General features: G+C 43.6%; 1 protein-coding gene across 1 annotated transcript in view; it reads left to right on the plus strand.

Annotated features, from left to right (window-relative positions):
• The first annotated feature begins 1,033 nt into the window (after nt 1-1,033).
• The window catches only part of LOC126212791 (uncharacterized), a 242,136-nt gene continuing 227,435 nt past the window's right edge, over nt 1,034-15,734 (plus strand). The window contains exon 1 of the mRNA XM_049940193.1: nt 1,034-1,085. Within this exon, the coding sequence (XP_049796150.1) occupies nt 1,070-1,085 (16 nt within the window). The 5' untranslated portion in view covers nt 1,034-1,069. The remainder of the gene's footprint in view (nt 1,086-15,734) is intronic.

The following is a 15,734-nucleotide window of genomic DNA, read 5'->3' on the forward strand; positions in this document are numbered from 1 at the left end:
CACAATCGACATGTGTGGGCTGACGAGAATCCGCACGCAATTGTGCAATCACGTCATCGACACAGATTTTCTGTGAACGTTTGGGCAGGCATTGTTGGTGATGTCTCCATTGGGCCCCACGTTCTTCCACCTACGCTCAATGTAGCACGTTATCACGATTTCATACGGGATACTCTACCTGTGCTGCTAGAACATGTGCCTTTACAAGTACGACACAACATGTGGTTCGTGCACGGTGGAGCTCCTGCACATTTCAGTCGAAGTGTTCGTACGCTTCTCGACAACAGATTCGGTGACCGACGGATTGGTAGAGGCGGACCAATTCCGTGGCCTCCCACGCTCTCCTGACCTCAACCCTCTCGACTTTCATTTATGGGGGCATTTGAAAGCTCTTCTACGCAACCCGGGTACCAAATGTACTCTTCGTGCTCGTATTGTGGACGGCTGTGATACAATACGCCATTCTCCAGGGCTGCATCAGCGCATCAGGGATTCCGTGCGACGGAGGGTGGATGCACGTATCCTCGCTAACGGAGGACATTTTGAACATTTCCTCTAACAAAGTGTTTGAAGTCACGCTGGTACGTTCTGTTACTGTGTGTTTCCATTCCGTGATTAATGTGATGTGAAGAGAAGTAATAAAACGAGCTCTAACATGGAAATCAAGCGTTTCCGGACACATGTCCACATAACATATTTTCTTGCTTTGTGTGTGAGGAATGTTTCCTGAAAGTTTGGCCGCACATTTTTGTAGCACCCTGTATTTCCTGAGGCCAACGCGAAGACTTTCCTTACGTTATCGCGCGTGCGTGTCACAAGCATTCCTGCCTCGGCTGCAGTTATGCCGGAATGTGTGACTGCAATCACTTGCGGCGGTTCCAGTGTTGGTGAGTCACTAACAGGTCCCGACTGCTGCTTGCTCGCTATCACGCGGGTGAGCAGGCGGCGTATCGGAAACACATGCTGGCGACGCCCCGATGATGACGCCCACGTGTGGGGCGAAACGCACAGCGGGCGTCAGTACGCGCGCGGCAGTCGACCAACTGCCTCAGTGTGAAGTCCGTCTGCGATGTCCAGCTCCACGTGTAAGTAACGGTCCCACTCTGTTTGTAGCAGTGTGCGATTTGCAGGGGGAGATTTCCCCCCCCCCCCCCTCTGCATCAGACCATCCACTCCTCTGCTTTTAGTTTATGCATCCGAACCTGGGATGTTTATTTCCCACGCACTGGAGTAATACTTCACATATAATCTAAATTTGTGGAACCGAACACTGAAAGTTTACTATTAATGTTTGCTTATTAATTTTGAAAAAGTGTTATGTAGTAGTTAAGCATTTCAAAACATTTAGAACTAAATGACAAGACGACGCACGCCACATTTCCGTAGCATGCCAGAATGTCGTAAGACGTCGCCCCAGTGTAAACGAGGCCTTAGAGCCAGGTCTGTATTGTACGGTGGATGTGATGTGTTGCGTACGAAACTAAAACCTGCAATCAGATACGAACGTCGTGGAAAACTGTGAAGAGGTGTCACCCTGCAGCAAGATAACGCTCGCCCACATTCTGCCAAACGGACAGCCGACGCAGTAAAGGAGCTGAGATTCGAGGTGCTGGAACATCCACCGTACAGTACAGACCTGGCTCCAAGTGATTTTCACATGTTTGGGCCCTTAACGGAAGCACTACAGGGAAGAAGATTTGAAAGTGATGAAGGCGTCATTGCTGCGGTGCAGAATTGGTTACAGATGCAACCGATAAACGTATTTTCTGATTAAATAAAAAAAAACTCGTGAAACGTAGGGAAAACTGCATTGAAGTCCAGGGAGGTTACGTAGAAAAATGACGCATGTTTCAGTTTTCTATCATCAGGATAAGTACAGCTTTTCACAAATGTGCCTTTACTTTCTGAATTCCCCTCGTATACCTGTATGTAGATGATTTTGTAAATAAGCTTTACCTATAATGTACTTTTAAAGATATAACAAGGGATGGCTTTTCTGACGTTGCATACGCGTGAATAGTGAGTTTCGGCATTAACATCTATTTATAAGTAACTGTTTAACCATGGCTAACGCCACGGTCCAAGCTAGTAACATATATAATTATACCAACCCCCCTAAGACATCCCCCCTCACTGGTAAAAGCACAAATCGCGCACTGGTTTGTAGCAGCGTAGCTTTCAGACACGAGTTGTTGCACCCCGGATGACGTTCCTACACTACTGTCGGTCCAGTTTCCCTCAGATGATGGAGTTGGGGCGGGAAAACCCCTGCCACACGATGCGCGTAAACCGTACACCTATGCTCCAGCGCCCCAAGCGCGCATACCTGTAACTACAGGCTGGTTAAAGTAAGACACACAATGAAGGCTTTCACGACCGGATGGTACTTTAGTTCATAATTCTTCCGGGTTATATGGCCGTGGTCCATGGAATTCTTCTATTCTTAACGTTTCGTCCTATACTACGTTGGACATCTTCAGAGGTATGGCTGGTCCTGTTGAGTCCTGCCGACTGACAAGTCGGCCGTCGGAGAGCGGCCTAAATACCGAGGAAAGTGGGCGTGGTCTAGCTTGCACATGGTAGCAGAGAGAAAACTAGTCGAAGATAAAATGTACTATCGATAATAGATAAACTGTCGATAATAGATAAACTGTCGATAATAGATAAACTGTCGATAATAGATAAACTGTCGATAATAGATTGTCGATAATAGATAAGCTGTAGATAATACAGGGTGTTCCAAAATGACCGGTATATTTGAAACGGCAATAAAAACTAAACGAGCAGCGATATAAATACACCGTTTGTTGCAATATGCTTGGGACAACAGTACATTTTCAGGCAAACTTTCGAAATTACAGTAGTTACAATTTTCAACAACAGATGGCGCTGTGGTCTGGGAAACTCTATAGTACGATATTTTCCACATATCCACCATGGCGTAGTCTCTGAATGAAATTACCCGAAACCTTTGACAACGTGTCTGGCGGAATGGCTTCACATGCAGATGACATGTACTGCTTCAGCTGTTCAATTGTTTCTGGATTCTGGCGGTACACCTGGTCTTTCAAATGTCCCCACAGAAAGAAGTCACAGGGGTTCATGTCTGGCGAATAGGGAGGCCAATCCATGCCGCCTCCTGTATGTTTCGGATAGCCCAAAGCAATCACACGATCATCGAAATATTCATTCAGGAAATTAAAGACGTCGGCCGTGCGATGTGGCCGGGCACCATCTTTCATAAACCACGAGATGTTCGCAGTGTCGTCTAAGACAGTTTGTACGGCCACAAATTCACGAAGAATGTCCAGATAGCGTGATGCAGTAATCGTTTCGGATCTGAAAAATGGGCCAATGATTCCTTTGGAAGAAATGGCGGCCCAGACCAGTACTTTTTGAGGATGCAGGGACGATGGGACTGCAACATGGGGCTTTTCGGTTCCCCATATGCGCCAGTTCTGTTTATTGACGAAGCCGTCCAGGTAAAAATAAGCTTTGTCAGTAAACCAAATGCTGCCCACATGCATATCGCCGTCATCAATCCTGTGCACTATATTGTTAGCGAATATCTCTCGTGCAGCAATGGTAGCGGCGCTGAGGGGTTGCCGCGTTTGAATTTTGTACGGATAGAGGTGTAAACTCTGGCGCACGAGACGATACGTGGACGTTGGCGTCATTTGGACCGCAGCTGCAACATGGCGAACGGAAACCCGAGGCCGCTGTCGGATCACCTGCTGCACTAGCTGCGCGTTGCCCTCTGTGGTTGCCGTACGCGGTCGCCCTACCTTTCCGGCACGTTCATCCGTCACGTTCGCAGTCCATTGAAATTTTTCAAACAGATCCTTTATTGTATCGCTTTTCGGTCCTTTGGTTACATTAAACCTCCGTTGAAAACTTCGTCTTGTTGCAGCAACACTGTGTTCTAGGTGGTGGAATTCCAATACCAGAAAAATCCTCTGTTCTAAGGAATAAACCATGTTGTCTACAGCACACTTGCACGTTGTGAACAGCACACGCTTACAGCAGAAAGACGACGTACAGAATGGCGCACCCACAGACTGCGTTGTCTTCTATATCTTTCAAATCACTTGCAGCGCCATCTGTTGTTGAAAATTGTAACTACTGTAATTTCGAAAGTTTGTCCGCCTGAAAATGAACTGTTGTCCCAAGCATATTGCAACAAACGGTGTATTTCTATCGCTGTTCGTTTAGTTTTTATTGCCGTTTCAAATATACCGGTCATTTTTGAAACACCCTGTAGATAAGCTGTCGATAATAGATAAGCTGTCGATAATAGATAAGCTGTCGATAATAGATAAGCTGTCGATAATAGGTAAGCTGTCGATAATAGGTAAGCTGTCGATAATAGGTAAGCTGTCGATAATAGGTAAGCTGTCGATAATAGGTAAGCTGTCGATAATAGGTAAGCTGTCGATAATAGGTAAGCTGTCGATAATAGGTAAGCTGTCGATAATAGGTAAGCTGTCGATAATAGGTAAGCTGTCGATAATAGGTAAGCTGTCGATAATAGGTAAGCTGTCGATAATTGATAAGCTGTCGATAATTGATAAGCTGTCGATAATTGATAAGCTGTCGATAATTGATAAGCTGTCGATAATAGGTAAGCTGTCGATAATAGGCAAGCTGTCGATAATAGGCAAGCTGTCGATAATAGGCAAGCTGTCGATAATAGGTAAGCTGTCGATAATAGGTAAGCTGTCGATAATAGGTAAGCTGTCGATAATAGGTAAGCTGTCGATAATAGGTAAGCTGTCGATAATAGGTAAGCTGTCGATAATAGGTAAGGTGTCGATAATAGGTAAGGTGTCGATAATAGGTAAGGTGTCGATAATAGGTAAGGTGTCGATAATTGATAAGCTGTCGATAATTGATAAGCTGTCGATAATTGGTAAGCTGTCGATAATTGGTAAGCTGTCGATAATTGGTAAGCTGTCGATAATTGGTAAGCTGTCGATAATTGGTAAGCTGTCGATAATGGGTAAGCTGTCGATAATGGGTAAGCTGTCGATAATGGGTAAGCTGTCGATAATGGGTAAGCTGTCGACAATGGGTAAGCTGTCGATAATAGATAAAAATCCCTTATCGATTCTGTAACGCCACTGTCCACATCTCGCTTAATTTCAAGGCCTCTCCTTATGAGACCCATTGTTAGTGCTATTGATTCCCCTACTTATCAAATATCTAGGTATCTAGCTACTCTTCTACAACCATACATTGGTAAGACTGGTTCTTATGTGAGGGATTCACGTCATTTTATTGAGAAAATTGAAGGTCTAACCTTGGCTCCTGAAGACATTCTGGTCAGTTTTGATATTGTATCTCTGTTTACTATGATTCCGGTCAATGAAGTTATGGTTTACATAGCGGAAGTTTTCCCTGAAGATTTGACCGCTCTGTGTAGACACTGTCTCACATCTAGCCAGTTTCAGTGGGATGGGGAGTTTTATGAGCAAGTGGATGGTGTTGCCATGGGTAACCCGTTGAGCCCTGCGATTGCCAATTTTTACATGGAGACATTTGAACAATTAGACGAATTTTTTGATTATCTTCATAGCATAAACCCTAAAATTCTGTTTACCATTGAAGTGGAAAAAGACCAGGCTTTTTCGTTTCTCGATGTGTTAGTCATGAGACAGACTGATGGCAGTCTGAAACATAAAGTGTTTCGGAAGAGCACACATACTGATAGATACTTACATACCCACAACAAAAAAGATGCGTAATCAAAAGTTCAGTGGACAGGGCTAAACTTATTTGTACGCTGGAACATCTGGATACGGAACTGAATCGTCTGAAACAGGCCTTCGAAAAGAATGGGTACTCAAACAAAGAAATTAATAGAGTTTTAAGACCTAATTACAGCAGGGCAAAGGACAAGGATGGTACACAGCAATGGAAGAACACGGTGTCTTTACCTTTCATTGGTAAGGTTACAGATCGAATCGGCAAAATTTTGCTGAAACATAAAGTGAAACCGGTAGTCAAACCTACCAGAAAAATAGGACAAGTACTTCGTTGTGTTAAAGATAGGCCACCATTCTCATCTACATGATTACTCCGCAATTCACATTAAAGTGTTGGCAGAGGGTTCATCGAACCACAATCATACTATCTCCCTACCATTCCACTCCCGAACAGCGCGCGGGAAAAACGAACACCTAAACCTTTCTGTTCGCGCTCTGATTTCTCTTATTTTATTTTGACGATCATTCCTACCTATGTAGGTTGGGTTCGACAAAATATTTTCGCATTCGGAAGAGAAAGTTGGTGACTGAAATTTCGTAAATAGATCTCGCCGCTACGAAAAACGTCTTTGCTTTAATGCCTTCCATCGCGACTCGCCTATCATATCTGCCACACTCTCTCCCCTATTACGTGATAATACAAAACGAGCTGCCCTTTTTTAGCACCCTTTACATTTCCTCCGTCAATCCCACCTGGGAAGGATCCCGCACCGCCCAGCAGTATTCTAACAGAGGACGAACGAGTGTAGTGTAAGCTGCCTCTTTAGTGGACTTGTTGCATGTTGCAAGTGTCCTGCCAATGAAACGCAACCTTTGGCTCGCCTTCCCCACAATATCATCTATGTGGTCTTTCCAACTGAAGTTGTTCGTAATTTGAACACCCAGGTACTTAGCTGAATTGACAGCCTCGAGAATTGTACTATTTATCGAGTAATCGAATTCCAACGGATTTCTTTTGAAACTCGTGTGGATCACCTCACACTTTTCGTTATTTAGCGTCATCTGCCACCTGCCACACCATACGGCAATCTTTTTTAAATCGCTTTGCAACTGATACTGGTCTTCGGATGACCGAACTAGACGGTAAATTACAGCATCATCTGCGAACAACCTAAGAGAACTGCTCAGATCGTCACCGAGGTCATTTATATAGATCAGGAACAGCAGAGGTCCCAGGACGCTTCCCTGGGGAACACCTGATATCACTTCAGTTTTACTCGACGATTTGCCGTCTATTACTACGATCTGCGACCTTCCTGACAGGAAATCACAAATCCAGTCGCACAACTGCCAATTTGCCAACTGCCAATTTTAATAGAAAATAAGAGGCCTTGAAATTAAGCGGTGTGTATAAAATTCCGTGTACCTGTGGCAACGTCTCTATTGGTGCTACGAAAAGAAGTGTGACTACGAGTGTAAAGGAGCATAAGAGTCTTTGCCGACTGGGAAAAATAGATAAATCGGCCGTTGCGGAACATGCACTTAAGTCAGGTGACCGTGTAGTTAAGTTTTCTGAGACTACAGTTTTAAGTGCTACCACGAACTATTATCCACGACTGTATAGGAAGGCTATTGAAATTTATAAACCTGAAGATAATTTTAATAGAAAAGAAGAGGCCTCGAAATTAAGCGAGATATGGACAGTGGCGTTACAGAATCGATAAGTGATTTTTATCTATGACGGACTATTATCGATAGTTACATTTCATCTTTGACCAGTTTTCTCTCTGCTACTATGTGCAAGCTAGACCACGCCCACTTTCCTCGGTATTTAGGCCGCTCTCCGACGCCCGACTCCTCAGTCGGCAGGACTCGGCAGGACTCGGCAGGACCAGCCATACCTCTGAGGATGTCCAACGTAGTATTGGACGAAACGTTAGAATAATTCCATGGACCATGGCCATATAACCCGGAAGAATTGTCAACTAAAGTAAGACATACTACACCATCCACGTTTGATACACCCGGCGCCCGCAGTAGACAGTGATAACGCGCCAAACGCAACAACTACCCCCCAATCTCTCTTCTGACTGCCTTACGCAAAATTCTTGGAAAAGGTAATGTACTGTAGAGTAGCTTCACACCTCTGTAAAAATAAAGTTTTAACAAAATGTCAGTTTGGTTTCGAGAAGGGTTTTTCAACGGAAAATGCTATATATACGTTCACTAATGAGATATTAAATGCTCTGAGTATCTGGAAGTCACTCGTTGGGATTTTTTGCGATCTATCAAAGGCTTTTGATTGTGTAAATCATGGAATACTTCGAGATACGCTCAAGTACTGTGGTATGAATGGGACAGTGCTCAAATGGTTTCAATCATACCTAACTGGAAGAGTGCAGAAAGTTGAAATAATCAGTTCATATAATATGCAAAAAACTGGTGATATCTCAAAATGGGGAACGATCAAGAACGGGGTGCCGCAAGGTTCGGTCTTGGGACCTCTGCTGTTCTTAATATACCGGCTGATCAAAAAGTCAGTATAAATTTGAAAACTGAATAAATCACGGAATAATGTAGATAGAGAGGTACAAATTGACACACATGCTTGGAATGACATGGGGTTTTATTAGAACCAAAAAATACAAAAGTTCAAAAATTGTCCGACAGACGGCGCTTCATCTGATCAGAATAGCAGTAATTAACATAACAAAGTAAGACAAAGCAAAGATGATTTTTTTTACAGGAAATGCTCAACATGTCCACTATCATTCCTCAACAATAGCTGTAGTCGAGGAATAATGTTGTGAACAGCACTGTAAAGCATGTCCGGAGTTACGGTGAGGCATTGGCGTCGGATGTTGTCTTTCAGCATCCCTAGAGATGTCGGTCGATCACGATACACTTGCAACTTCAGGTAACCCCAAAGCCAATAATCGCACGGACTGAGGTCTGGGGACCTGGGAGGCCAAGCATGACGAAAGTGGCGGCTGAGCACACGATCATCAGCAAACGACGCGCGGCAAGAGATCTTTCACGCGTCTAGCAATACTTTTTTTTGTTCTAATAAAACCCCATGTCATTCCAAGCATGTCAATTTTTACCTCTCTATCTACATTATTCGGTATTTTATTACGTTTTCAAATTTATACTGACTTTTTGATCACCCGGTATATCAATGACTTGCCATTCTATATTCACGAAGATGCAAAGCTACTTTTTGCCGACGATACAAGTATAGCTATCACATCCGACAGGCAAGAATTAACTGGTGAAATTCTGAACGATGCTTTTCAGAAAATGATTAAGTGGTTCTCTCAAATGGGCTCTCATTAAGCTTTGGCAAAACACAGTATGTACAGTTCCACACAGTAAATGGAATGACACCATTACTAAATATAGACTTCGGTCAGAAATCGGTAGCTAAGGCAGAATATTCAAAATTTCTAGGTGTATGCATTGATGAGGGGTTGAACTGGAAAAAAACACACTGAGGATCTGCTGAAACGTTTGAGTTCAGCTACTTATGCCTTTAGCGTCATTGCAAATTTTGGTGATACATCTGAGTGAATTAGCTTACCACGCCTATTTTCATTATCTGCTTTCCTATGGCATCATATTCTGGGGTGATCATTGCACAAAAGCGTGTAATCAGAATAATTGCTGGAGCTCATCCAAGATCATCTTGCAGACACTTATTTAAAGAGCTAGGGATCTTCACTGTAGCCTCTATATATATATATATATATATATATATTCAGTTGTGAAATTTATTAACAATCCGAACGAATTCAGAAGTAATAGCAGTGTACACGGCTACATCACTAGGAGAAAGGATGATCTTCACTACTCAAGGTTAAATCTAACTTTGGCTCAGAAGGGGGTAAATTATGCTGCCACAAAAGTCTTTGGTGACTTACCTAATAGCATCAAAAGTCTGACAGATAGCCATATAGCATTTAAAAGGAAATTAAAAGAATTTCTTAATGGCAACTCCCTCTACTCATTAGATGAATTTTTGGACATAGTAAGTTGGTAATTTCCCAACCCCCACAAAAAGAAAAAAAAACAAATTAAAAATATTTAGTGCCATATAATATTTTGTGTAATGTAATATCTTGTATGGACACCTTTTATTAACCTGACACGTTCCACATCATTACAAAGTGTTGTATTCATCATCTATGGAACAAGTACTAATCTAATCTAATATAAAGAACTGTCTGTAGGTAGCAGACGAGGTACTGGCAGAACTGAAGCTGTGAGTACGGGTCGGCTTAGGGTAGCTGATCCTCTGGTTTTGCATCACTTTCGAAATATTCGACAATTTTTGTGTGGCTTTGGTCGTGTGATCCGCGCCAGTAAAAAAGAAAGTCTGTAGGGCACTTGCCCGCGGGAGACAAAGGTCCCGCGTTCGAGTCTCGGTCCGGCACACAGTTCTCACCTGCCGGGGAGTTTCACACCAGTCTGATCTCTTGTAAAGCCATTTGTTCTACCGCGCGAAACACAAGAGGGACGTGTGACATATTGGAACGTCATTCGTTCAAATTATTTGAGCTCAAGGTTCCTATTTAATAAGAAATAATTTTTTGTCATTATTTATTAAGTAATTGCTATTCTCTTACGTAGGTTACTAGTGTTGTGAATTACACACTCAGCAGATTTAGTTTTATACTACGACACTTGGTTACACAGGTATATGTACGAGGGGCGTTTGAAAAGTCCGTGCCGGCCGGTGTGGCCGAGCGGTTCTAGGCCCTTCAGTCTGGAACCGCGCGACCGCTACGGTCGCAGGTTCGAATCCTGCCTCGGGCATGGATGTGTGTGATGTCGTTAGGTTAGTTAGGTTTAAGTAGTTCTAAGTTCTAGGGGACTGATGACCTCATATGTTAAGACCTGTAGTGCTCAGAGCCATTTGAACCATTTTCAAAACTCTGTGCGAAAATAAAAACTGCGTACGTGTTTAGGGTAAACCTTTATTTTTCGACATAGTCTCCTTTTAGACTTATACACTTCGTCCAATGCTATTCTAATCTGTTCATCCCGAATAATAGGAATTGTCCAAGTCTGCAAAATAGCTATTATTTGCTGCAAATCACCTCCTCGTTTGAATAAAATCTTTGTCCTGCCAGCCATTTCTTCAAATTGGGAAACAAATTGTAGTCCGAGGGAGCCAAATCTGGAGAATAAGATGGATGTGAAACGAGTTAGTCATATTTCCATTAATTTTGCGACCACAACTGCTGAGGTGTATGCTGGTGCATTGTCGTGGTGGAAAACCTAAGGACATCACACACATCCATGCCCGAGGCACGAATCGAACCTGCGACCGTAGCGGTCGCGCGGTTCCGGACTGCGGCGCCTAGAACCGCTCGGCATTGTTAATGGCTGACCTCACTTCTTTGTGTAATTTAGGAGTCGGATCATCATCATGCAGCTCCGATATGTTGTTTTCACTGATGAAATTTTCAGTTTTAGAAATATACTCAGAAATACAAGCAATGACTAGACAACAACCTTTATCGGATTTAGTTATTAAAGCATTTGCTGTTTTAACATTATTATTAATGGAAGTTACTAAAATTCTGTCGTTATGCGTAGCATTAGACAAAGTAGCTGTATTTTTCTCTAGCATGTGGGTTACAACATACGCAATTCTGGCTTGAGAAGTATTATCTATCTTATTATAATCGAGACCGATTTTTAAATCAACAAGCATATTTTCTCTCACATTTCTGTCTCACAGGTTAGGCTTGAGGTTGTATTCTGTTGGTACCCACCTGCACAAGGAGCATTTATCATCACGATAAAATAAGAGAAATCAGGGCTCGCACATAAAAATTTTAGTGCTCCTTTTTGCCGCGCGCCATTCCAGAATGGAATGGTAGAGAGACAACTTGAAGGTGGTTCGCTGAACCCTCTGCCAGGCACTTCGTTGTCAATAGCAGAGTAATCACGTAGATATAGAGTATGTGGGCTACGTTAAATGTCGTGAAACTGACTGAACACACGTTATTCTAAGTTTAACAGCGCACAACACGGGCAACACGTACAGAAACGTGACCCAGCGTCATATAGGTAACAAAAAATTAGCCAGAGAGACGGTAAGGACGCTAAGTTAATGACGCTGTATACAGTATACTGTATACGTACTGCAAAATTGCCTTCGCGAGACCGAGAATTTAAAGTATCAAAACAGAAGCAAGATTTTGTAGAATAGTTCGTAAGACGGTGTTCCACTGAACGGCTAAGATGACAGACACACACACACACACACACACACACACACACACACACACACACACAGACAGACAGACAGACAGACAGACAGACAGACAGAGAGAGAGAGAGAGAGAGAGAGAGAGAGAGAGAGAGAGAGTATATATATACAGGATCGTTCGGTTATGATACAAAATTTCAGAGATGACGGAGAAGCGAAAAATTGAGGCAAGAGACTTTCCTGGTCCGCAAACGACAGAATCGAGAGTATGTAGCAAAAAGAACCCGCTAAAATTTGGTTACACGATCACTCTAAAGGCTGTAAGCTTAACTAAGTGCTTAGGGATTACAATTATGTATAACTTAGACCATGCTTTCGAGAAGGCAAACCAAACACGGCGAGTCATTGACAGAACACCTCGAAAGTGTAACAGGGCTGCTAAAGAGACTCCACACACTACGCTTGCCCGTCTTTTCCTGGACTACTGCTGTTGAATGTGGGGTCCGCATCAGATATGATTGACGGAGTACATCGAGAAAGTTGAAAGAAGGGCAGCTCGTTTTGTATTACCGCGAAATAGGGCAGAGATCGCCACGGATATGATACGTGAATTGCGGTTGCAATCATTAAAACAAAGGTGTTTTTCGTTGCGGCTGGTTCACGAAATTTCAGTCAGCAACTTCATCCTGAGAGTGTGATAATGTTTTGTTGGCGCCCGCCTGCGTAGGGAGGAACGATCATCTTAATAAAATAAGAGAAATAGGAGTTCGCACGGAAAATACAGGTGTTTGTTTTTCCCATGCGCTGTTAGAGTATGGGACGGTATAGAAGTAGCTTAAAGGTGCTTCGATAAGCTCTACGCCAGTCACTTAATTATGAATTGGAGAGCGAAAATGCAGATGTAGATGTATAAGCGAAATTAGTTTCCATAACTTGGGCGGTGGAATACGTGTCCAGGTACTGTTGCTGCTAATATTGTATGGAAGCGAACTTTCACAGGAGGTAGTATGAAGCAAGAAAAAGGTCCACTAGACAAGCGCTGTAAATTGCATGCCTTCAGCGCTCCGAGCATTTGTTCACTAGAAGGCACACGTTTCACAAATGCCAGGATTAACAAATGCCAGGATTAACAAACGCTCACAACTACATAGCTATGCATTTGAGACCCTATGTTTACTTGATATTTTTTCTTGTGTTGGGCCGTACTACCACCTCTGAAAGTTGCCTACCCTACAATCTTAGCAGCAACAAGTACTAGGGACGTTTGAAAAGTTCGTGCAAAAATAGAAACTACTTATATGTTTGGGGTAAACGTTTATTTTTCGACATATTCTCCTTTTATACATATAAACTTCGTCCAACGCTGTTCTAATCTGTTGATCCCTTCCGAGTAATAGGTATTGTCCAAGTCCGCAAAGTAGCTGTTTGTTGCTGCAATCGACTCCTCGTTTGAATAAAATCTTTCTCCTGCCAGCCATTTCTTCAAATTGGAGAACAAATACTAGTCCGAGGGAGCCAAGTTTGGAGAATAGAAGGGAATGTGAAACGATTTGGAATCCTGTTTCCAGTAATTTTGCGACCACAACTGCTGAGGTGGGTGCTGGTGCATTGTCGTGGTGGAAAAGGACGTTTTTGTGGTCCAATCGCCGGCGTTTTTCTTGCAGCTCGGTTTTCAAACGGTCCAATAACGACGAATAATATGCACCTATAACAGTTTTACTCTTTTTTCAGATAGTCGATGAGGATTATCCCTTGCGAATCCCGAAAGACAGTCCCAATAACCTTTCCGGCTGAAGGAGTGGTCTTCGCCTTTTTTGGTGCAGACTCTCCCTTGGTAACCCATTGTTTACATTGTTGTTTGGTCTCAGGAGTGTAGTAATGTATCCATGTTTCATCCACAGTGACGAAACGACGCTTAAAGTCCTGCGGATTCTTCCTGAACAGCTGCAAACCATCCTTGCAACACTTCACACGATTACGTTGTTGGTCAGGCGCGAGCAATCGCGGAACCCATCTTGCGGATCGCTTTCTCGTGTCCAAATGTTTGTGCAAAATATTGTGTAGCCGTTCATTCGAGATCCCCACAGCACTAGCGATCTCACGCACCTTCTCCTCTGTCATCCATCACCATACCATGGATTTTATCAACGATTGCTTGAGTCGTAACCTCCACAGGGCGTCCAGAACGTTCAGCATCATTTGTGCCCATATGGCCACTACGAAAATTGTGAAACCACTTATAAACTGTTCTAATCGAAGGTGCCGAGTCACCGTAATGTTTATCGAGCTTCGCTCTAGTCTCCTGAGGCGTTCTGCCTTTCATAAAGTAATATTTAATCACCACACGAAATTCTTCTTCCTCCATTTTTCGACACACAGTCGACGTCCTTGACTCACACGAATGCCAAACACAAAGAAATGGACCAACATGGCTGGAGCTCGGTGTGTGTTCTTTCCAAAGATGCTACTAACTGAACATGACCATGACACGCGCAGGTGGTGCCATCTCTCGGACTTTGCACGGACTTTGCTAACGCCTCTCGTAACATCCGTCGGACCAGCTCTGACGTAAACGACCTATTCACGGTATCAAGGTCCAGTGGAGTTCGCACCGCCTATCTTTCCATTACATACCCTGTCGTGTCGTGTTCATTTCATCCCCACTTCCCCTTTAGATAGCTTCACTTTTTTTTTTAATTTTATTTTTGGTAAGTAGTGTATGACGACATTATGTGATCTGTTCGTGGTAGATACCGCAGACCTGCAGTTAATAAAACAGCGGCCGGCATCAGAGGCAACAATAGCCCTGTGGCCCATTCATGCTGTGTGCCTATTGTCCAGCAGGCGACCTTCCGTGGGGTGAAGGGACACACCAGCCTCAATGCTCCAATTCCTCTGTCTGCTCCCGAAATAAGCGACAGGTCGGGGAAAAAAAAAAGTTCCGTGTTTGTGGAATGTTCGACAGCTGCGTTATCTGAAGCCACACACCGTCGGCCCCATTAATTCCGTTGCCAGCAAAAGCCTCTTTGGCCGACGCCAGCTCCACCGACACAACAACACCAACAATAAACTTTCACCGCCGTCTCTGTAAAGAATGGAATTTGGAAGGTAGCAGGGCCGGCGGAGCAGTTTATTACTCTGGGATTTATTCCACCTGAGTACCATTATTACTAAACCGGATGCTGGAATGTGATCGGAGTTACAAACTATTATTAAGGTTTCTGTACCACACAGATTGTATTAAATAGTGCGCGCGGCGGGGCCTACGTCCATCTACGTGTCTACATCTACATCTACATCCATATCCATACTCCACAAGCCACCTGACGGTGTGTGGCGGAGGGTACCTTGAGTACCTCTGTCGGTTTCTCCCTTCCATTCCAGTCTCGTATCGTTCATGGAAAGATTGATTGTCGCTATGCCTCTGTGTGGGCTCTAATCTCTCTGATTTTATCCTCACGGTCTCTTCGCGAGATATACGTAGGAGGGAGCAATATACTGCTCGACTCCTCGGTGAAGGTATGTTCTCGAAACTTCAACAAAAGCCCGTACCGAGCTACTGAGCGTCTCTCCTGCAGAGTCTTCCACTGGAGTTTATCTATCATCTCCGTAACGCTTTCGCGATTACTAAATGATCCTGTAACGAAGCGCGCTGCTCTCCGTTGGATCTTCTCTCTCTCTTCTATCGACCCTATCTGGTACGGATCCCACAGCGGTGAGAAGTATTCGAGCAGTGGGCGAACAAGCGTACTGTAACCTATTTCCTTTGTTTTCGGAATGCATTTCCTCAGGATTCTTCCTATGTCTCT

Source organism: Schistocerca nitens, chromosome 11 (assembly GCF_023898315.1).
Source record: "Schistocerca nitens isolate TAMUIC-IGC-003100 chromosome 11, iqSchNite1.1, whole genome shotgun sequence".
Taxonomy (NCBI): Eukaryota; Metazoa; Arthropoda; class Insecta; order Orthoptera; family Acrididae; genus Schistocerca; species Schistocerca nitens.